At 42.6% G+C, this 25,224-nt stretch overlaps 1 protein-coding gene across 1 annotated transcript in view; it reads left to right on the top strand.

Moving 5' to 3' along the window:
* The first annotated feature begins 2,961 nt into the window (after positions 1-2,961).
* C2H1orf198 (chromosome 2 C1orf198 homolog) overlaps positions 2,962-25,224 on the top strand; it is a 64,502-nt gene continuing 42,239 nt past the window's right edge. The window contains exons 1-2 of the mRNA XM_077283040.1: positions 2,962-3,477; positions 20,900-20,950. Of these exons, the coding sequence (XP_077139155.1) occupies positions 3,136-3,477; positions 20,900-20,950 (393 nt within the window). The 5' untranslated portion in view covers positions 2,962-3,135. The remainder of the gene's footprint in view (positions 3,478-20,899; positions 20,951-25,224) is intronic.

The following is a 25,224-nucleotide window of genomic DNA, read 5'->3' as shown; positions in this document are numbered from 1 at the left end:
AACTCATATTCTATAGAGTCATTACAAACAGAGTGATCTATTTCAAGTGTTTATTTCTGTTAATGTTGATGATTATGGCTTACAGCCAAAGAAAACCCAAAAGTTATTATCTCAGTAAATTAGAATACTTTATATCACCAGCTGGAAAAATGATTATAAAATCTGAAATGTTGGTCTACTGAAATGTATATTCAGTAATTGCACTCAATACTTGGTCGGGGCTCCTTTTGCATCAATTACTGCATCAATGCAGCGTGGCATGGAGACGATCAGCCTGTGGCTGGCACTGCTGAGGTGTTATGGAAGCCCAGGTTGCTTTGATAGCTGCCTTTAGCTTGCCTTTATTGTAGGGTCTGGTGTCAACTTTTTGATGATGTTCTAATTTAGTGAGAAGCACTTGTATTTAAACCGCTGGGGTTACTTTCCCTGAAAAAGCCGTGCTTGACACGGCGATACACGTGGTACTTTCTCCCACCATGGTTTACTACTTCAGGGTACTCCTTCCAGCTTTATGGGTCGCCATATTATAAGTGCCAGTGGGTATATCCCTATCTCTGCCTAGCCTCTTTCTTATCCCTTTGCTTATTTTGCTGATTATACATGAGGTAGGGGCTTTTTAGAGGGACAAGATTTTCTTCTCTTTCATTTTTATGTATCCATCTTTATGGTATTGCATGGGTTTATATTTGCTATGTGCACGGTTGTTATAGTCTTACATTAGTCATATTTCCTTTCAGGACTTAATCAAATCCTTATGGTGTTATCTATACCACTAATGTTATATGATAATTCTCCTGTGCATCCCTTGGTGCATGACTGCACTTCCAATGCCTGTGCATTATTTATATTATTGGCTATATACCTCAGCTCTATGGTTCACTGCACATTATATAAATATAAAAAATGACTAAACTGGTATTAATTACCTGGTGATTTCAGGTCCGCTATTTGTGTCATTTTACATTTATTATCTGTCTAGTACTTTGACTTATGTAAGCTATACATTATTTCAGGTGTTGGCAGGGTACGCGGTTTTTAAATGTTTTATGTTTGTCCATTTTTCTAATAAAAATTGATTTGATTTTTTTAGATATCTCAGGTATGCACACTGTCATGTAGTCCTTTTTTCTTCTTTCGATATTGTTACTATGGTTCACTACAATATGTAGCACAAGTTCAGTATTGGTATTACTTGTATATGGTGCGCTCTGCTCATATCTACCTTTATTGGTGGTTGGCACAAGAGTGAAGCACTCACTGTGTAAGGCCACGTTCACACGTTCAGTATTTGTTCAGTTTTTTACCTCGGTATTTGTAAGCCAAAACCAGGAGTGGGTGAAAAATGCAGAAGTGGTGTTGTGTTTCTATTATACTTCTCCTCTGGTTTAGGCCAGAGTCAGACTAAGGCTGTGTGCACACGTAGCAGATTTTTCACGTTTTTTTTTTTGCTATAAAACTGCGAAAAAAACGCTCACATTAAGCATCCTATTTAATAGAATGCAATCTGCATTTTTTGTGCACATGCTGTGTTGTTCTCCTGAGCGGAATCGCATTCCAGAAAAAAACGCAGCATGTTCATTAAATTTGTGGAATCGCGGGGATTCCGCACACCAAGGAATGCATTGATCTGCTTACTTCCCGCATGGGGCTATGCCCACCATGCGGGAAGTAAGCAGATCATGTGCGGTTGGTACCCAGGGTGGAGGAGAGGAGACTCTCCTCCACGGACTGGGCACCATATAATTGTTAAAAAAAAAAAAAAAGACTTAAAATAAAAAATAGTGATATACTCACCATCTGATGGCCCCAGAGTCTTCCCGCCTCTCAGCGGGACGTCATCGCAGGTCCTGCACGCAAAGCATCTATAGGAACGGAAGCCGCTTAGGAGATCGGCTGCCTTCGGAAGGTGAGAATAATCATTTTTTTTATTTTTTTTAACATTATATCTTTTCAACATTATATCTTTTACTATTGATACTGCATAGGCAGCAGCAATAGTAAAAAGTTGGTCACACTTGTCAAACACTATGTTTGACAAGTGTGACCAACCTGTCAGTTTTCCAAGCGATGCTACAGATCGCTTGGAAAACGCTAGCATTCTGCTAGCTATGCTTGCAAAATGCTAGTTTTTAGCAGGAATATGCATGCCAATTCCGCATGCGATATACCCGCGGCAGGAGTTGCAGAATTGCCACGGAAATTACCGTGGCAATTCTGCGACGTGTGCACTTAGCCTGAACGTATGGAAAAATCAGTGTGAGTCTCCCTGCCGAGAGTCGCACAAGTGTTCTCCGTATGGTCATCCGTGTGTAATGCATTTGCAATGTGATGATGCGATTTTCTCACACCTATGTATCCGTGTGACATGCGCATGGCTTTACATTTCTCACTGATTTTCACCATTGAATGAAATTGCTCAAAGGGCTGAAATGAGGAAAATGTGTGCGTATTTGCCACAAGCTAGATGGATGGTCCGTGTGGCGTCTGCGTTTTTCTCGCACCCTTAGGCTTGCATTGGTGTTGCCGAGTCTTGGACGATATACGTGTACAATCACAGCATGCTGCAATTTTACACGCACGTCGAATACACCTTAGAAAAAATACGGTGATGTGAGCTGCCCCATAGAATAACACTGGTCCGAGTGCGATGTTTTCTCGCATAGCACTCGTCCATATTCTACGGTAGTGTTACCCCGGCGGCTTACAAATACTGAGGTAAACTATTGACCAAATACTGAAGGTGTGAACATGGCCTTACACTACTTCTCCAGCAAAATTTGTAGGTGATGATGATATTTGCTTCTGAAGTAATGGGGGCAGAACAGACTGGCACCAGGAGGCTGGAGAAGGGCAGTGCTGAGCCCAGAGGAAGCCACATATAAGGAGACATGGAGGCTGGCGTGTGTCTGTGGAGGGAGGAGGAGGGAAGGAGAATAAAGGAAGTGACTGTGCCTGCAGAATGTACAGGAGCTGAGGGAGGAGGACTGAGGGAGGAGGGCTGAGGGAGGAGGGCTGAGGGAGGAGGGCTGAGGGAGGAGGGCTGAGGGAGGAGGGCTGAGGGCTGCTGCTCCGTCTGCTCGGTGCCAGTCGAGCTGCAGGCTGTCAGGGACACAGCCCACACAAAGGACACAGGACATGGCTTCTATGGCGGCGGCAATAGCCGCAGCCCGGATCTCGGTGTCGGGGAACCGACCCCTGGACGAGAAGGAGAGGAACAGATTTGCCTATTTTTCCTCCCTGAACTCCATGGCGAAGAAGATCATGCAGGACAAGGAGCGGGTGCGGGAGCGCTATGGTGCTCACTGGGAGAAGATGCAGCCCAAGGAGCAGGAGGAAGCCATAGACAAGAGCATGGTGGACCCGGAGCTGGAGAAGAGATATGCCCTGCACCGGAGCCCCGGCCACACCGAGTCCGTGCCCTGTTACCCGGTGCTCAAGACCCAGACCGGACAGAAGGTGGTGCACTTTGGGGAGGAGGTAAGTGCTGTGCCAGGGAGGTGGGCACCACAGAGACCCCATGGACACTAGTCATGGCTGTGGTCACACATTGTCCCCACGTAAAATCCACAGTATTTCACCGTAGTATTCAGAAGAGGAAACCACAGACAAGTGAAGGGGATGTAATATTTTGGAGGGATCAGATGATTATAGAATGTCACTGGGGTTGGGACAGTAAGCTGCCTGTACCTTCTGGCCTGATGTCACAGTGTTGGGGGGCCCATGGTGACAGAGGTGGGGACATGTCTGACTACTGGCTCTGCTTATAATACAAATATTATGGGACAAACTACATCATGTTTACATGGCAATATGAGGCTTCATAACGTTGGCGCCATCATTAGTAATAGGCCTGGAAAGTCTGCACTCATTACTTAGATAGGCTTTACACTCTTATTACACCCCATAAAATGACAGATCTGTCATATGCTTCCAGGTAGAATTCTTGATGACCGTATGAACAGGGCCTTATTTTTATATATTTTTAAATGATCATCCATAATGACCATGTTCCAAAAGTGGGTAATGCTGTGAGCGATCAGGTGGGCGACTGCACAGATCATCGTGGCCGCCCTCTATGCCACTGATCAGCCCTGAGTGCACAAGGTAATAGCCAGTATATTTGCTTCATCTCTAACTTATTTTTACTCTTGCAGCACAGGAATAACCTGTTGCTAGATGGAAACCACCAACAAGTAGGCTAGGATCACTGCTGAACACCGCTTCAGAAGTGAAGAGTAGTCAATCTGCGCCCGGCGGTGCCAGCCCTCGGGGCATAAGTGGCATCAAGCAGATCTGAGAGTTGCCAGGACCGACGGCACTCTCCTGTGGTGACATAGGCAGTAGCAGCGCGCAACAGGTTAATAAGAAACCAGCGCACAACACTGGGGTTGAAGATTCATTCAATTTTTTTTTTCCTTTAATAATGCGCGCCCCTTGCTTCTTCACCTGAGGTGGAGCCCTAAGCATCCGCCTACCCCTTGTCTTGGCCCTGAGGCTACCCATAGTCTTATGGACATTACCAGAAGTAAATATGGCATTCAGACACAGATTTAACCCATCCACAACATTTCACTTTCACCTACTCAAAGTGGTCATCAACCTGCCACGTTAGGGGGGTATAAAATGATTAGAGGGTCCTATATTATGTTGGCTGACATGGGAGAAGGAGTTGGCAGAATATAAATAATAAGAAGAATACACATACCGTTTACCGTGACTATATTTTTCAGATAACAGTATCGGTTCAGTTCAGTAGCATCTGAAGCATCTATATATTATGACTGAGGGAGACGGCTCCTTCTGTCACCCCATGATGTGATTGTGTGGCACTGTAAAATCCAATGATTTATTTGAAGAAATATATAAAAATCAATTGCAACCATAACCACCACCTAAAATCCTAAAATGTTAAGAAAAATGGATGAAAACAGACAACTCATAACATTACGGAACAAGTACAATGTGGAAATGAAATAAAAAAAAAATGTAATAAAAGAAACATCTATATTGGGCATCTGTGTTTGATAATTCAAAGGATTATAACTCACCAGGTCGATGTCTTCCTCACCGCTTGTGAAGTTACAGAGATCCAGAAAGCCTGTCGGCCAGAGTGGGCAAATATACTTCAAGAAAATAAAAAAAACTTGGTATCTCCATTCAAATTTCTTTGATAATTTTATTGATAATCAATTAAAAAATCCCTGGTTTTGGAGTTGTGGACTCCTATAATATATTATAAATTGGGTACAGCAGTACAATGAAAACAATATGAATTCAGCTCACCCACATGAAGATAAGTCTCATAGCCCATGAGTTTTGATCTGAGCATGGATAAACGTCTCTGCTTGACGCTTGGCACTTGCACATAAGAACGAAGATATCCAGCTCCGGAATACAATTAAAAAGATTCTTTATTGAACAAGATTAAAATAAACTGATTGACAAGCCAGTGTATACCGGAGGAGGAAAAGCCTTAAACAACTGGACGCGTTTTGAACACGTGTAGTGTTCTTAGTCTTCAGTTTCCAAGAACACTACACGTGTTCCAAACGCGTCCAGTTGTTTGAGGCTTTTCCTCCTCCGGTATACACCAGCTTGTCAATCAGCTTATTTTAATCTTGCACAGCAGTACAATGCAGGATGTGCTGTAAATGTTTCCATAAGAATTTGGGAAAGTTATGAAATGGCATATAAATGTCTGTTCTGTTCCTGATCTAATGATTTCGGCTTTTAGTTGAGATGAATCTGTGCTGCACTCTGGGCTGTGGAGTCCCTAAGCCAAACCTCTGACTCTTCAATTTCCCTGACTTCAGACTCCACAGCACTGCCTCACTACTGAGCATGTACATAAAGTGCAGCACAGATTCATCTCCACTCCGACCCCACAGCACTGCCTCACTACTGAGCATGTACATAAAGTGCAGCACAGATTCATCTCAACTAAACCCGAGATCCTTAGATCAGGAACAGAACAGACATTTATAGGACATTTCATAATTTTCCCAAATTCTTATGAAAACATTTACAGCACATCCTGCATTGAACTACTGAACGCCCAATGTATTATATATTTTAGAAGTCGGAGTTGGTCCATTTTATACCAACTCCACCAAAATGAACACCGACTCTGACTCTCCAACTCCACATTACTGCTTTACAAGCTCAGTAGTGAGGCAGTGCTATGGAGTCAGAGTTGGTAATCAGGGAAATCGGAAGTTTGGCTTGCCGACTCCACAGCCCTGGAAAAATAGTCATAGCAGGACATTGATACATGTTGACACATTTCAACTTGGCAGTCTTAATTGTAACACTTACATGTCAACATGTATCGCTTTCCTGCTTTGACGATTTTTTAATGGATTATCAATAAAATTATCAAAATAATTTTTAACGAAGATACCAAGTATTTTCTGTTTTCTTGATGTATATCTGCATTTGATCTATATTTTCATATCAAAAGGTCTGGTCCACCTAATGGATTGCTGGTTAGGTAATTACTGACAGACAACAATCCTTTGGTATAATAACTACACCAAATACACCAAATACGCAATTATCAGATCTCATTATGGTTTACATAAAAAAAAGAAGATAGTCATCAATGTCTGATCGATTGGGGTCAGACACCCAGCACCCCCACCGATTAGCTGTTGGCGACTGGTGGCTATTAATACTTTTTTGCGGAGCTGGCCATGTTCTGCTAGTGGCCACCACAGGATGCTACACATCCGTTTCCTATTGATTTGAATAGGATGTGGATGTGCAGTAACCGGCGGAGGCCACTATCAGAGGACGGAGCAGCTCCACAAGTGAGTATTTCCGGCTGCTGGCACGACACTGATAGCTGATCAGCGAGGATGCCCGGTGGCCGATCAAACAGTGATGATTTATCCTAAGGATAGGTCAGCAATGAAAAAGTAATTGACACCCTCTTCAAGCTACAAGTCTGCAGCCACGCTATATGACTGTAGAATTGTGAATCCTCACATCATGCACAATGCGCACTGTGATGATTCTCTGGTGCCGGGACTGATGGACGTGTGATCACAGGTATGTGATTTGCATACATATGGACACGTGCCGACTAGATGCAAGTGTATTGAGCGAGTAAGCATATTCCATAATTGAGGTCACATGACCACCCACTCCCTTCGCCGGGACTGGAAAATCCTTTCTGTGCACTCAATGTGAGAATTCCGATGTCTGTAGTCACATAGAGTAAAAAAGTATATATCGTGGCACAGCTGTGATGGTGCTCAAGTAGGTTCCCAAGCCAAACAATGAATGAAAATAAAATTTGGCACTCAACTCATAAGAATCTGTTGAATAATTTTTGAATGCAGTCCAAAAATCCTTAAAATTAATCAATGATTTATATGTGCTTAATTCAAATAGTGATTAAAAAAAAGTTTAATATTTTTAAAAACGTTGTTACCATATATATTTCTTAGTGGATTTGAACCTACAAATGCTTGATCTTTGCTGTGCAATTTTACAGTCCTACACACTACTACAGTATTGCAGTATAGAGTATAGTCAAAACAACCTTCTACAGGTCCTTCTCAAAAAATTAGCATATAGTGTTAAATTTCATTATTTACCATAATGTAATGATTACAATTAAACTTTCATATATTATAGATTCATTATCCACCATCTGAAATTTGTCAGGTCTTTTATTGTTTTAATACTGATGATTTTGGCCTACAACTCCTGATAACCCAAAAAACCTGTCTCAATAAATTAGCATATTTCACCCGTCCAATCAAATAAAAGTGTTTTTTAATAACAAACAAAAAAACCATCAAATAATAATGTTCAGTTATGCACTCAATACTTGGTCGGGAATCCTTTGGCAGAAATGACTGCTTCAATGCGGCGTGGCATGGAGGCAATCAGCCTGTGACACTGCTGAGATGTTATGGAGGCCTAGGATGCTTCAATAGCGGCCTTAAGCTCATCCAGCGTGTTGAGTCTTGCGTCTCTCAACTTTCTCTTCACAACATCCCACAGATTCTCTATGGGGTTCAGGTCAGGAGAGTTGGCAGGCCAATTGAGCACAGTAATACCATGGTCAGTAAACCATTTACCAGTGGTTTTGGCACTGTGAGCAGGTGCCAGGTCGTGCTGAAAAATGAAATCTTCATCTCCATAAAGCATTTCAGCCGATGGAAGCATGAAGTGCTCCAAAATCTCCTGATAGCTAGCTGCATTGACCCTGCCCTTGATGAAACACAGTGGACCAACACCAGCAGCTGACATGGCACCCCACACCATCACTGACTGTGGGTACTTGACACTGGACTTCAGGCATTTTGGCATTTCCTTCTCCCCAGTCTTCCTCCAGACTCTGGCACCTTGATTTCCGAATGACATGCAAAATTTGCTTTCATCAGAAAAAAGTACTTGGGACCACTTAGCAACAGTCCAGTGCTGCTTCTCTGTAGCCCAGGTCAGGCGCTTCTGCCGCTGTTTCTGGTTCAAAAGTGGCTTTACCTGGGGAATGCGGCACCTGTAGCCCATTTCCTGCACACGCCTGTGCACGGTGGCTCTGGATGTTTCCACACCAGACTCAGTCCACTGCTTCCTCAGGTTCCCCAAGGTCTGGAATCGGTCCTTCTCCACAATCTTCCTCAGGGTCCGGTCACCTCTTCTCGTTGTACAGCGTTTTCTGCCACATTGTTTCCTTCCAACAGACTTACCATTGAGGTGCCTTGATACAGCACTCTGGGAACAGCCTATTTGTTGAGAAATTTCTTTCTGGGTCTTACCCTCTTGCTTGAGGGTGTCAATGATGGCCTTCTTGACATCTGTCAGGTCGCTAGTCTTACCCATGATGGGGGTTTTGAGTAATGAACCAGGCAGGGAGTTTTTAAAAGCCTCAGGTATCTTTTGCATGTGTTTAGAGTTAATTAGTTGATTCAGAAGATTAGGGTAATAGGTCGTTTAGAGGACCTTTTCTTGATATGCTAATTTATTGAGACAGGTTTTTTGGGTTATCAGGAGTTGTAGGCCAAAATCATCAGTATTAAAACAATAAAAGACCTGACAAATTTCAGTTGGTGGATAATGAATCTATAATATATGAAAGTTTAATTGTAATCATTACATTATGGTAAATAATGAAATTTAACACTATATGCTAATTTTTTGAGAAGGACCTGTATAAAACCCAGCCATCGGGCAAAGGGTATGTGCCCATGATCAGGAACTGCTGTTGGTTTGACTCTGTGCATTTATGCAGTGTCAAACCCGCAGCGGCCAGATGTTACAGCACAGTGGATGGGACTTCTAGAAATCCCATGTCCACTATGCGTGTATGTGTGCCTGCGGATCTCCCGAGGACACTGACATGTGGTGCGTCTTTCAGGACCGCAGCATGACAATTTTTCTTGTGGGGATGCTAGTCGCTGCAATAGAAATGTAATCGGTAGAATGTATTGGATGCTGTAAATCCGCATAGTTCAGTCATCACAGAGGATTCACCTGCATTCAATAGATGGCAGCACATTGGAGGCATCAAACATGCGCTGCTTCTGGATTGTGGCCACATCGCCTAAGGGGCTCTCAGCTGCCATGACAACTGAATGGCACCCTTCGTCTCAAACTAGGAAGGGGTTAATCAATTTAGCTTATCCTGGACAGAAAATAAAATCACCAGTAGTCATGGATTTGCTCTAAACTTCTGTCTACTTTTTAAAACAAATGAAAAGGTCACAATTTTTTCTAATATGGCGACCATGATTCCCTCCATGGCTTTTGAAGAATAAAAAACCTGGTGGTAAAACTTAAAAAAATATATATTTGTCTTAATTGTACCCACCCTTATTGTTAACATAGTGATTACGACAAATAACGATTGGTGTACATTTAAAGGTTAACTGGCGTTTTAGATTTTATTTCATAAATCAGTAATAGACATGAAAATCAGCATCTTTGCAATCTTTCTCCTTCTGGACTGATTTTTCACTCTCATTTCATGGTTAAAGCTGTACAATCTATATTCAGTGAAAACAGATTTTGTCATTGCAGAGATAGGAGATTGATGCTTTTAAAATTCTATGGAGGGAATTGTTAGGCTGGAGTCACATCAAATGCAATATGCTAATGACCCTCGGCTCCTGCTCTGCTGCGAGCGGGAGCCGAGTGTCGTGTGTCTGTGCTCCGAGCTCGCACAGAGAGGATCAGAGCACAACTACGGAGGAGGCGGAGAGATGAATTTCTCCATCTCCTCCATTGCCTGGGTCAGCGTATATCGCACATCACTCGGATAATATCTGAGTGATGTGCGCTGTCTCACTCGCACCCATAGGCTTATATGGGTGCGAGTGAGCCGAGACTCGGCCGAGTGTCGGTGACAATCGTAGCATGCTGTGATTTCACTCGCACACTGAAAACGGCCGAGAAAAAATACGGTGAAGTGAGCTTCCCCATAGATGAATACTGGTCTGAGTGCTATGCCATTTTTTATCGCATAGCACTCGTCCATATTCAATGTTAGTGTGACTCCGGCCTTAGAGACAGAAAAGTTCTCCTGAAACGACAGTTACAAGTCTCCATAGGGTTTTATGAGCACTAACTGCCATCTCCTATCTCAGTAAGGCCGGTTTCACACGTCCTGATATTTCTGGTACCGGAAAAACTGGTACCGGAGATATCAGTGTCCGTGTGTGTATTACGTGCGGCACTCGTGTGTCAACCGTGTGCCGCATCAGTACCACACGAAAGGCCACTGGGGAAGTGTCGCTACTGTAAGTTCTGTTCCCCGGCGGCTGGTGCTGAACGCGGCTGTTATCCCTTCTCCCCTGCTCTGCCAGCGAGCAACGTGAGCAGAAGAGAATGAATGAATGATACGCAGCGGGCACAAGCTCAGTAACTAGTGGTGACGTCACTGAGTCTGTGCTGCTGGCAGGAACTCCTGTGACCTCAGGACCGTGGGAGAATGCAAGTGATGAGGTCATGGCAGTTCAAGCTCTGTCACAGTGACCTCATTACTTGCATTCCATGGTCCTGAGGTCACAGGAGTTCATGCCGGCAGCGAGCACAGACTCAGTGACGTCACCGCTAGTTACTGAGCCTGTGCCCGCTGTGTATCATTCATTCCCCAGTAGTTTAAAGCCGGCCTGTCGCATTAGCACCGCTCCCGGTTATAAACTGTCTATCCTCTAGATATGGATTACGGCGTGGGACTGACTGAACGCCAGACTGGTATGGGTATATTGTTCGTTTATTTATTTTTTTACAGGAGTTGGAGGGCGTCGCTTGGATTACCAGTACAATAAAGATGGCAAAATTGTGTGGTGCATGATTTCAATAAAATACTTTATTCTTACTGTGTGGTTTTTATTTAACCCTTTACTAACTATAGCATTAGTAGTGGATAGGTGTCTTATTGACACCTACCCATTACTAAGCTGGGCTTAATGTCACCTTACAATAGGAAGGTGACATTAACCCCCCCATTACCCCACTTGCCACCGCTACAGGGCAAGTGGGAAGAACCAGGCAAAGCTCCAAAACTGGCGCATCTAATAGATGCGCCTTTTCTGGGCAGCTGCGGGCTGCTGTTTTTAGGCTGGGGGGGCCCATATTCATGGCTCCTTACCAGCCTGGTTGGTTTAAAAACATAGGGGGTCCCCACGTCGGGTTTTTCATTCATTCATTCATTCTCCCCTGCTCGCTGGCAGAGCAGGGGTGAATGGATGAAAGCCGCGATCAGCACCAGCCACCTGGGAACAGCGGCTTACAGTAGCGCTACTTCCCCGGCCACCATCCGTGCACACAGAGGACCGTGTACACTGTTCTCCGTGTGCACGTGTGTGGCACGTTTTGCGACCTGTGTGTCCGGGTGAAAACGGACATGTCTGTGTGTTTTGCACACGGACACACGGTCCGTGGAAACACACTGACATGTCCACAGACCCATTCATTTGAATGGGTCTACGTGTGTCAGTGTCTTTTGTACGTGAGAAAACTGTTACTACACGTACCGGAGACACTGACGTGAGAAACCGGCCTAATGGGAAAGTCTGTACTCACTCGACACATTTTACCCCTGAATTAAGACTTTTGAGAATGAATGATCAGTCCTGGGGGGAGAAAAAAAGATTTCTCTAACAAGATATATTACAAAGTTTCTTATGTTTACATGCACATTTGATTTACATGAAAAAATAATTAAAACAAAGATTACTTTTTAAAGTTCAAAAAACGCCAATGGAACTGCAGTTTCCTTCCCACAGAAAGGTAATAAAAGCTAATCAATAACTTATATACCCATCAATATAATGCCATTTAAAACTACGCCTCCTGCAAAACAAACACCAAGCTTTTACACAGCGACATCAGAAAAAAAAAGTAATGGATTTCTGCATATGACAGTGTAAAAAAATTACTGTTGTCTTTAAACAACAAAATTGGCTTGATATATATGATGTATAAGCAGGGCCGGTGTTTGGCACAAGGAGACGCCTGGGGCCCCCACCTAGAAAGGGGGCCCCCTGCCTCTGCAGCCCCTGTATGAAGTGCCCAGAGGGTGTACAGCAGTGAATAATGCTGTGCATTGCTCTGTTGTTCTGGAATGTCCCTCCCAAACCCCCCTTGAGACCCCCTCAGTGCAGTGATTAACTCATGTGGTCCCGGAGCTCTGTGCTGATTGCTGTAGGATCAGGTTTCACAGTCACATACAGCAGGGATCAGCATAGGCTCTGACCAGTCACTGAATCACTGCTCTTAATCTGACAGGGCGACCTGCTGTCACTACTGTCTGGATGACACAAGACAGGAATATTGTCTGCTGAATCAGGGTATTTATTATATAGAAATAAATGAATTCCCACGTGAAACAATAAGGGTAAACCATACACATATAGTACAGGTGTGCATAGGAATCAGCGGTTTTGGTGCATTTTTTTTGCAGCCAAAACTTGCTCTCTTGGCAGTAAAACACTGCTTTCAAAACACCCATTTTTTAGGGTATGTGCAGAGGATCCGGAAATGGCAGCCCTTTGGATACAGCGGACATGTACGGTGTCCAAAGTGCTGCCATCTTTTGAACACAGGTGATTCCGCGTGTGTTCATTGATCTGTGCAGAATCCCTGCGTCCTATACATTGCTGGGGTGAGATTTCTCTTGCGGAGACTCGTGTCTACGCCATATAAATTGACATGCTGCAGCCTGGACAGACGCGCAACATGTCCGTCTCTGCGGGTGAGGTGTGGGTGTCAGTGCACGCATAGTAGAGATGGAATTTCTTGAAATCCCATCCACTATACTGTAACATGTGGCCGCTGCGGGTTGGACGCTGTACAAGTACAGAGCAGCCGACCTGCAGCGTTTACTGATTGTGTGCACATACCCTTAGAGCTTTTGCTGTTTTTTTTTTTTTTACAGTATGCATTTTGTCTACAGTACATGTTTAATAAAGTTAGTGTTATTCACAAAAAACGCAGCGAAAAACAACGTTGCAACATTTGCAGCATTTTTTTTACTTTTTCATTGCTTTCTACGGGTGAAAAAAATTGCTGAAAGAAGTGACACGCTGCAGATCTAAAAAACGCTGCAGTTGTGAAATTAAGTCAGGAGAAAATAAAAGGGTGTGCAGGAGATTTCTGAAAATCTCAGTTATTGCTTGTGCTGTAAAATGCTGTAAACGTCTTATTTGCAGAAGAAAAAGCTGCAAAAATTCTGCATATGAACATGGCGGCGAAAAGCTGCTTTTCAAAGTGCCAGCAAAACATAGGAGATTTCCGAAATCTCCTGCAGGCGCTTGTTTTTTTTTCTGACTGGATTTCAGAACTGTAGCACTTTTTAAATCTGTAGTGCGTCACTTCTTTCAGTGTGTTTTCACCCGTAGAAAGCTATGAAAGAATAAAAAAGCTGCAGATATTGCAACGGCATTTTTCACTGCAATTTTTTAAGTGGTTTTGGTGAATTAAACTATTAGGTCTCGTTCAGATGTTCAGTATTTCACATCAGTATTTGTAATGCAGAAACAGCAGTGGAACAATGAGGCTATGTGCACATGTTGCGGAATCTGCTGCGGATTTTTCCACGCAGATTCCTAAAAATCTGCAGGTAAAATGCCCTGCGTTTTACCTGCTGATTTACCGCAGATTTATCGTGGAATTACAGCGGTTTTTGTGCGGTTTTCAACAGCGTTTTTTACCCCTGCGGATTCCTATTATGGAGCAGGTGTAAAACGCTGCAGAATCCGCACAAAGAATTGACATGCTGCAGAGAATACAACACAGCGTTTCCGCTCGGTATTTTCCGCAGCATGTGCACTGCGGATTTTGTTTCCCATACGTTTACATGGTACTGTACAACGCATGGAAAACTGCTGCAGATCCACAGCATAATCCGCAACGTGTGCACATACCCTGAGAAACACGTCACCACTTCTGTATTTCTCACCCTCCTGGTTTTGGCTTACATATGCTGATTTGAAATACTGACCAAACACTTAACGTGTGAACGTGGCCGTAAACATACTGTAGACAAAACAAACATCCTCACTCCAAAAAAAAGTGTGAAGAACACCACAAAACAAGCTGAAAACATGTGTTTTGAACGCAACATTTTTACTGCTAATAGAAAAGGTTTTGGCTACTGAAAAAAATGCTGCATGTGAACATAGTCTTACTCTGAAACGCTATGGCTACATGTGGAGTTACATAGGACTGCATGTGATATATACTAAATTATCTGTTCTCAGAGAATTATCACTTCTATCTCTGGTGTTACATAGGACTGCAGGTGACATCTACTACATTATCTGTTCTCGGAGAGTTAGCACTGTTTTATCTGAAGAGTTAAAAAAAAAATTAAGAGGGGGTTGGGGGCAACTCTTTGTCTTGGGCCCCCAATCTTTTCTGACCCTAGCAACGCCCCTGCGTACAGCTAATAGTGGCAGACCCGTCGGCTGATATAAGGCCCCTAAATATGGGGGCCACAGTGCAATGTTATCATTTGGGGCCCCCACTTTAAATTTTTGCCTAGGACCCCACTTTGTCTAAAACTGGCCCTGTGTATAAGGGGTTAAGTTTGGATTATCAAAGTGAACTGTGGTTTGCTCATACAATGTCCTCTGTGTGCTTGAGCTTAAAATACTCCTGTCACCTTGAATCGACTTTCCGATGATGTATAATAACAGCGATGGACAATGTAATATAGGGGAGGTTGTGATGGCAAAGTCTTGTTTGTACCCAGGTCGTTCTTTTCAGGATTATAGGAAGACACATAGTGATTCTATCTCTTGTATATATTGGGCCAGTACTAATGCCAGAATGGCTATGCATTTTTTTAAAATTTGGATTTAGTTGATCTTGAAAGGTACTAATTCTCCTTATGGGTAGGCTCACACTAGACATTTTTTCAGCATGTTTTCCTTGGTTTTTCTTGCATTTTACGTGGCATTTTTGATACTTTTTTTTGCAGCAGCAGTTTTGTCATGCTAGATTTGTCTTTTGTGCATGCTTATAAAGTTTTGTGTTGAAAAAAGTCCTATTCTATAGAATCAGGTTTTGACACAAAAAACACAGCAAAACCCGATACCTAGTATTAAACTGGTATATATCTAAGTATATACCGCTACGCGCTGGGCAATAGCAGAAAATGAACAGTGGTGGAAAAATCCACTTCGGAAATATAAGGTAATAAAACTGAAGGAAGGGGGGATCATGAATCTAATGTCCTCGTATTTCTAATGTCCACCATAAGTAAGTATCCCCTGCAATATGTACGAGAACCATAAGTAGAGGAATAGACCAGTGTTCTTACCTTCAATAGGAGTCGTCCCGATTCTAAGAGCGGTGACGATACCTGCAGTTTTGGTGGGTTTTTCAGGATTTTTTTTCACCAACCATTCATTGGAGTGACCTACTCCATTGTTCAAAAATCATGCAAAGCACAAAATCCTGATGACAAAATCTCATAGACTTTGCTGGTGCTGTAAAACTGAAGCTGAAAATAAGCATAAAAAAATGCTGCAAAAACGCCCAGTGTGACCTTAACCTAAAGGGAATGTGTTATCAGAAAATTGCATTTTGGTTAAAGATTTTTATTTTATTTTTTAATTTGGGCAATTTAATGTTTCCATACTACAATTTTTATTTAAAAAAAACATTTGAAATCTTGCAGCTTTTGTTTTTGTTTTAGGCTTTAACATTGGTTCAAGAAATCCACATGTACATTAGCTACAATGAATGGACTACAACCCTATCTTTTGTATTGATGCATCTAATGAGTTTGTGCAAAGGTCATTTCAAAAGAGAGAGAAAACCGGGATCAGCTTTGTTGTGATTGGGGGATCCTGTGTTATCATCTATATGTAGAGGTATTACCAGTTAGGCTGGGTTCACACATGCGGGAAACACGGCCGAGTCTCGCATGTTAATACCCGGCACTGCCGCCGGCACTCTGGGCCGCATAGCAATACATGGAGCCGCACGCTCCGCTCCTGAGTGACGGCGGCAGTGTCGGGTATTAACATGCGAGACTCGGCCGTGTTTCTCGCATGTGTGATCCCGGCCTTATTGTAATCCTGCCTCTGATGATTAGGCGCCTGGCAGTAAGAAACTTGCTTCAAAAAAAGCAGCTTTTGCTTCGTTTTTGTTAAATTTTTTGCTGCATTTTCTCCTACGTTTTTGTCAGGGTACATTTGTCTATTGTACATGGTGATAAAGTTTAGTGCATAAAAAATAATCTGATTTAACTTCTTCAGGTTTTGGCACTAAAAACAAAGCAAAACCTTATACCTGTGTTTTTGCAGCATTTTTTCAGCGTTTTTTTGCATGTACTCATTGCTGTCAATTGGTGAAAAATGCTGAAAGAACCATCGTTTAGCATAAAATACTGAGGAGAAAAAACTAAGCTGTGTGCATGGGATTAAAAAAAGCAAGCATTAAAAAATGTTGAAGAAAACACGACGTGTGACTATAGCCTAAAGGATCCTACTTTGTACACTTATCTCCCTTTCTGGCACATGTGAAAACTCTGCAGCATTGTTGGTGCACACAACATCTCCTGTAGCTACTTTCTCAAACTGAGTGTAGGAGACTCAGAACATTGCTCAGATTTATGGCTCATACTCATTTGCGAGAAAAACGGCGAGTGCAATAATCGGATTGCACTAGGACCAATGTTATTCAATGACTTACATCTCATCTGCGATGTTTTTTCTCATCTGAAATCGGACTGAGAAAAAAAATGCATGCTGAGATTTGCTGCATATCTCAGCCAAGACTCCCCAATGCAAGTCAATGGATGCGAGAAAAAAATCACACAGCACTCGGACCATGTGAGTGCTGTTCGATTTTTATGCATCGGTGTCCTTTGAAAAGCCGGTAATTCATCTGCCGCATACAGTAAAATCACACTGACAAATTAGAATAGAATAGATATACGATATACACACAATACATACCGTAGATATATACATGTCAGTAACACACACATATACTGTATATATGTACTTATATTACATAGATAGAAGAAAAGCCGGTAATTCATCTGCCATGTTCTGTAAAATCGCAGCAGGAGCCACCAGGATAGAAGAGATGGATTACATACAGTAAATACACATAGAATAGGTAGATATATAGATGTCAGTGACATATACAATTAGTACAGTGTATGCAAATTACTGGACATGTATTTAATTAATAAAAAATGTTTTTAGCTTTCCATTTTTTGTATTATCACAAATAATAGCAATAATTTTACCATTCAATTAGCAGGATTTGCCTATCAATCTCTGTTTCTAGACCTCTGGATGTCAAGCTTTCTATTGTAAAAAGTCTCAACTTTACTGTGGGCAGCATTTTATAGTTTTTATTCCTCACCTGGTGAGTTGGAGTCGCTAAGGCCTCTTTCACACGTCAGTGTCTCCGGTACGTGTAGTGACAGTTTTCTCACGTACCGGAGACACTGACACACGTAGACCCATTCAAATGAATGGGTCTATGCACATGTCTCCGTGTTTTCACAGACCATGTGTCCGTGTGCAAAACACGGAGACATGTCCGTGTTTCTCACCTAGTTCCCGCCATGTCTCCTGTCTCCTCTCTGCGCTGGCAGCCTCTACTGTGTGAGCGGTCACGTGGTACCGCTCATTACAGTGAGGATTATGCGCATATTCCTCACTGTAATGAGCGGTGCCACATGACCGCTCACACAGGAGAAGGGGCCAGCGCTGAGAGGAGAGTGGAGACATCGCGGGAACTAGGTGAGTATTTCTTCTGCAAGGGGCCGGGCGGCGCACTGGGGGTGGGAGGCGGGGGTCACATGCAACTTTATTTTTAACAAAAAAGAAAAAAAAACTTGATCATTCATCTCTTCTCTCCCGCGGGGGAGAAGAAATGAATGCCGCCTTCAGCACCACAGCGGGGGGGACAGCGCTTACTGTAGCGCTGTCTCTCCTGCACAGTCCGTGTGGTCCTCAGGCGGCACACGGATGCCGCACGTGTGCCACACTGATGTGCCACTTGAGCACACGGACACAGATAACTCTGGTACTGATTTCTCCGGTACCGGAATTATCCGGACGTGTGAAAGAGGCCTAAGAGATAGGGCTGAATGAGCAGCATGGAGTTGAGGCATTGATGCAGTGAGGTACAGCTGTATTGGATAAGCCAGATGACACATGGAACAACAGAGCTGGGTATGCTAGACAGCATGTGAAGCAGCAGAGCCAGTAATATGGATAGCTGCCGACGAACAGCACATCCGAGGGCGGACAGGAAACATGGAGCATCAGAGTCGAGGGTGTGAACAGGCACCCTGGATTAGCAGTGTCGAGGCGATGTGCTGCCACCTGAGCCAACCAGAAAGGCCTAAGAGAGTGATAACACTGGTGCTCATTGAGGTGCTGCGCACAGAAGGAGGTAGCATAGCCCAATGCCGGACAAGTCAGTAAAAATGATGAATAGATACTCCTTGTTTTGGACAAAACCTGACAAGAGGAGTGATCTCTGCTTTAAATAAAAGTATATTGATTTTTTTGTCCATTATTTACATTTTATAACGTTGCCATCATAATTGATAGGAATGTCTGATCTTTCAATGTCCGAGTATAAGAGAATTGTTTATAACGTACAGAAGGTCATAATTTTTGAATCTTAAAATAAACCCTCAAATATAAATCCAGACTTACATGTAATAGATAATTTAAGTATGTTTTATGCAAAAGTAAAGCAGAAGTAGCTAAACGGAAACATATCACCGGTGTTATCACACCATACTGAGACACAGACTAAGGGTACCGTTACACAAAACGATTTACCAACGATCACGACCAGCGATACGACCTGGCCGTGATCGCTGCAGCGTCGTTGTGTGGTCGCTGGGGAGCTGTCACACAGACAGCTCTCCAGCGACCAACGATGCCGAAGTCCCCGGGTAACCAGGGTAAACATCGGGTTACTAAGCGCAGGGCCACGCTTAGTAACCCGATGTTTACCCTGGTTACCAGCGTAAACGTAAAATAAAAAAAACACATACTCATATTCCGGTGCCTGCATCCGCTTCCCTGCACTCCTCCTGCATCCTGTGTAAGCGCCGGCCAAAGCAGAGCGGTGATGTCACCGCTGTGCTCTGCTTTGACTTTGCGGCCGGCGCTCACAGCCAGTGCAGGGAAGCAGACGGCCAGGGACCTGACGGACACCGGAATGTGAGTATGTACGGTTTGGTTTTTTTTACATTTACGATGGTAACCAGGGTAAACATCGGGTTACTAAGCGCGGCCCTGCGCTTAGTAACCTGATGTTTACCCTGGTTACAAGCGAAGGCATCGCTGGATCGGTGTCACACACACCGATGCAGCGATGACAGCGGGAGATCCAGCGACGAAATAAAGTTTCAAACGATCTGCTATGACGTACGATTCTCAGCGGGGTCCCTGATCGCAGTAGCGTGTCAGACACAGCGAGATCGTAACGATATCGCTGGAACGTCACGGATCGTGCCGTCGTAGCGATCAAAGTGCCAATGTGAGACGGTACCCTAAGGCTGCCGTCACACTAGCAGTATTTGGTCAGTATTTTACATCAGTCTTTGTAAGCCAAAACCAGGAGTGGGTGATAAATGCAGAAGTGGTGCATATGTTTCTATTGTACTTTTCCTCTAATTGTTCAATTCATGGTTTTGGCTTACAAATACTGATGTAAAATACTGACCAAATACTTCTAGTGTGACAGCAGCCTAAGTGCGTATACTAGGCGTCCTCTGCGGCTTCCTATCTTACATGCTTGGCACCACAATAATACAAACAGGAATTGAGAGTGCATTTTTCTGGTTGTCCTCATGTCTGTTCAAAAGTATGGTAGGGTAAACCTATATTTATGTGTTTCCGTGTGTCTGTATTTAGATATGACATCAGGAGCTCTGTAATTTAGTTGGAGCAGCCTTATAATATAAATGAAAGATGCTCTAACACAAATATATTTTTTTTATAACTTATCTAAAGTCAGTTTTAGTAACTAGTCTTTCAGAAGCCATCAGTACATTACATAATTCTAGGAGTTATGGTCTCAAAATCCAAATAAAGCAATTGAAACTTCAAATTGCTAAATATCAAACTATAAAGGAGACATATTTTTATATAAAAAGTTGAAACTCTACACTACAGAGGTAAAAAAGTATTGTGTTTGGCTTTTGGACTCAGTTTATTGTGAAAACCAGGCCCCTCCAGTAGCGTAAGAGTCTGCTGATGGAAAGGGGGGCTATCTGCCTGATCTGCATAGTTTGGAAATTTTAAGTATATCCGTAAATTATTATTATTATTTTTTTACAACTTCATAATTTGCAATATTATTTAAAAAAAAACAATGTGATCAGAGCCTAAAATGTAGTGAACGTGTTGGCAGCATATTTACATTCCATTCTTTTTTTCTATTGTAGGATATTACTTGGCAAGATGAACATTCTGCACCGTTTTCCTGGGAAACTAGAGTAAGTGTGTGTGTATGTATGTGTTTGTATATATAGAGAGAGAGAGACACTTGTGTTGTTCATAAATAAAGTGAAATTACCTTATTTGAGTTTTCATTCTTGCCCTTTAATAAGATGCTTTTTAAAAGTAAAACTACTTTGGACACTACTTTAGTTAAAAGTATTGCATAGTGTGATGACTCTCTTAATTATGCTACACTTATATTTTCAGTATGCCAGGCGACATAGACTAATGTTCATATGAGTCTGAATGTTGACTCTTGAATTGATGTTTGTGAATTGTTGATTGGCTACTGTCTACCTATTATATCAGCTTCTGCAGTTTATTGTGTTGCTATCTTTGGAGGACAGGGACGCAGGATCATTGAACAATCGATGTTTGGTAATATGTTATTTACCCATTGTGTAAGTCCCTGTAGCTTGATGACCAGAAAACAGTGAAGGACAAGCTATGTAGATTGACTAATTTCTCAAACAATGAGAGTTAACCTCTTCCCACCTTCCCCCTGACCTGAGGATGATGGCCTGGAGGACAGCTCTGGGTATAAAAATGATCCCTATCCTTCTACAAGGAGACTCTACAGAACAGCAGCCAGGACATCATGGCTCCATCAAAAGGAATACTGATTTGAGATAGCAGCTTAATGGACCACGGCCCTAGCTGGAGGAATACAGACAGGGCCGGACTTAGCCCAAAAGGCGCCCTGTGCGAGACTGCAGGACGGCGCCCCCCCCCTCCAAACTTTGAAAGAAAACAATAACTCTTTAATATTCACAACAACACGTTTACTTAGAAAACTTGTGTTTCCCCGCAAAACACTTGAAGAAACACTAATATTGCAATAACGGGAATTATAAAGTGCTTTAAAGCGGACCAAAAGGAAAAAATGACGCTTGGTCCAAAGCCATATGGGCTGACAGCCAATCAGAGTGCAGAGCGGCGGCCTGCAAGGCAAAACACCGCCCTGCACTCTGATTGGCTGTCAGCCCAACGCTGACAGCCAATCGGAGTGCAGAGATGATGGCCAGCATGGAGAAGAGTTCCGGACGGGTGGCAGCAGGTCGGGTGCCGTGCGGACCAAGAGTCATTCTATGACTTTTGATCCACCTTAATACTAAATAAAATATCTTAAAATATCAAATATAAATAATATAATAAATATGCAACATACATGAGAAAAACTGTCATTAAATATGTGCACAATTTTCAACCTTCAAGACAAAAAAATAAAAATAAAGTGCACTATACTGTAATCCAGCAACAACAAGAACATAATAACGTGCTACATAAACTGATTTAAAAAGCAACTTTCCGTGCTTTTACTTTGGCAAACTCATCAATAGTTTCATTTAAGTCTAGAGATGCCAACACATCATTTTCAATTGACAAGACTGCAAGTGAGGATAACCTGCTCTCTGTCATAGTGGACCTTAAATATGTCTTAATGAGCTTAAGTTTTGAAAAACTGCGCTCTCCTGAGGCCACAGAAATCGGGATGGTGCACAGAATCTGAAGTGCAGTCCAGGTTTGTGGAAAGTGCTCTGTAAACTCATTTTTGGTGAGGAAACCAAGTATCTGCAGCGGAGTCTCAACATCATCAGGGAGCACATTCCGAATGTGCCAGAATTCATCAGAAAGTTCAGCACCATTTATGTCAGACTTATTGCCATAAGTCAGAGACTTCTGCAGTTCTACACTATGTGCCAACAAGTCTTCCCGTGATTCATGGCTCTTTATATCGTACAAAAAGCCCCATTTTTTATTATGAATACTGAGTTGCTGGAAACGCTCCTCCATTGAATTTAAAGCAGTATCCACCAACACATTGAAGAACTCAACCTTAAATTTCTGCTTTGCATCCACAATTGGTTCATCCCGTCCTTCATAGCTAAAAGTGGGTTTTTTAATTCTAACACGTGAGGTACTCTTAAATATGGGGTCCACACCATTTTCCTCTGCTATATTCTTTGCTCTTTGGAAAGAGCCTTCAAAACCATTCTCCCTGAATTTCTTAAGAAAATCATGGGTTTTTTCAATCATGTCTGCTGCTGTGATGAGGTTGGCGGTCTGGTTTTGCAAAGCTTTGCTCACAATATTGATTTGAAATAATATGTCATACCACACAATTAACCCCTTCACCCCCAAGGGTGGTTTGCACGTTAATGACCGGGCCAATTTTTACAATTCTGACCACTGTCCCTTTATGAGGCTATAACTCTGGAACGCTTTGACGGATCTTGGCGATTCTGACATTGTTTTCTCGTGACATATTGTACTTCATGTTAAAGGTAAAATTTATTCGATATAACTTGCGTTTATTTGTGAAAAAAATGGAAATTTGGCGAAAATTTTGAAAATTTTGCAATTTTCCAACTTTGAATTTTTGTGCCCTTAAATCACAGACATATGTCACGCAAAATACTTAATAAGTAACATTTCCCACATGTCTACTTTACATCAGTACAATTTTGGAACCAACATTTTTTTTTGTGACGGAGTTATAAGGGTTAAAAGTTGACCAGCAATTTCTCATTTTTACAACACCATTTTTTTTTAGGGACCACATCTCATTTGAAGTCATTTTGAGGGGTCTATATGATAGAAAATACTCAAGTGTGACACCATTCTAAAAACTGCACCCCTCAAGGTGCTCAAAACCACATTCAAGAAGTTTATTAACCCTTCAGGTGTTTCACAGGAATTTTTGGAATGTTTAAATAAAAATGAACATTTAACTTTTTTTCACACAAAATTTATTTCAGCTCCAATTTGTTTTATTTTACCAAGGGTAACAGGAGAAAATGGACCCCCAAAGTTGTTGTACAATTTGTCCTGAGTACGATGATACCCCATATGTGGGTGTAAACCATTGTTTAGGCGCATGGCAGAGCTTGGAAGGGAAGGAGCGCCATTTGACTTTTCAATGCAAAATTGACTGGAATTGAGATGGGACGCCATGTTGCGTTTGGAGAGCCCCTGATGTGCCTAAACATTGAAACTCCCTACAAGTGACACCATTTTGGAAAGTAGACCCCCTAAGGAACTTATCTAGATGTGTGGTGAGCACTTTGACCCACCAAGTGCTTCACAGAAGTTTATAATGCAGAGCCGTAAAAATAAAAAATCATATTTTTTCACAAAAATGATCTTTTTGCCCCCAATTTTTTATTTTCCCAAGGGTAAGAGAAGAAATTGGACCCCAAAAAATGTTGTGCAATTTGTCCTGAGTACGCTGATACCCCATATGTGGGTGTAAACCATTGTTTGGGCGCATGGCAGAGCTTGGAAGGGAAGGAGCGCCATTTGACTTTTCAATGCAGAATTGAGATGGGACGCCATGTTGCGTTTGGAGAGCCCCTGATGTGCCTAAACATTGAAACTCCCTACAAGTGACACCATTTTGGAAAGTAGACCCCCTAAGGAACTTATCTAGATGTGTTTTGAGAGCTTTGAACCCCCAAGTGTTTCACTACAGATTATAACGCAGAGCCGTGAAAATAATTTTTTTTTTTTTCTCAAAAATGATTTTTTAGCCCCCAGCTTTGTATTTTTACAAGGGTAACAGAATAAATTGGACCCCAAAATTTGTTTTCCAATTTGTCCTGAGTACGCTGATACCCCATATGTGGGGGGGAACCACTGTTTGGGCGCATGACAGAGCTCGGAAGGGAAGGAGCGCCATTTGGAATGCATCCTTAAATGGATTGGTCTGCAGGCGTCACGTTGCATTTGCAGAGCCCCTGATGTACCCAAACAGTACAAACCCCCCACAAGTGACCCCATATTGGAAACTAGACCTCCCAAGGAACTTATCTAGATGTGTTGTGAGAACTTTGAACCCCCAAGTGTTTCACTACAGTTTATAATGCAGAGCCGTGAAAATAAAACATATTTTTTTTCCCACAAAAATGATTTTTAGCCCCCCAAATTTTTATTTTCCTAAGCATAACAAGAGAACTTGGACCCCAGAAGTTGTTGTTCAATTTGTCCCGAGTACGCTGATAACACATATGTTGGGGTAAACCCCTTTTTGGGCGCACGGGAGAGCTCGGAAGGGAAGGAGCACTGTTTTACTTTTTCAACGCAGAATTGGCTGGAATTGAGATTGGACGCCATGTCGCGCTTGGAGAGCCCCTGATGTGCCTGGACAGTGGAAACCCCCCAATTCTACCTGAAACCCTAACCCAAACACACCCCTAACCCTAATCCCAACGGTAACCCTAACCACACCCCTAGCCCTGACACACCCATAATTCTAATCCCAACCCTAATC

The sequence above is a fragment of the Ranitomeya variabilis genome, chromosome 2 (assembly GCF_051348905.1).
Source record: "Ranitomeya variabilis isolate aRanVar5 chromosome 2, aRanVar5.hap1, whole genome shotgun sequence".
Classification (NCBI taxonomy): Eukaryota; Metazoa; Chordata; class Amphibia; order Anura; family Dendrobatidae; genus Ranitomeya; species Ranitomeya variabilis.
The sequence above is the reverse complement of the archived record's forward strand: the minus strand, read 5'-3'. Positions and strand labels throughout refer to the sequence as shown.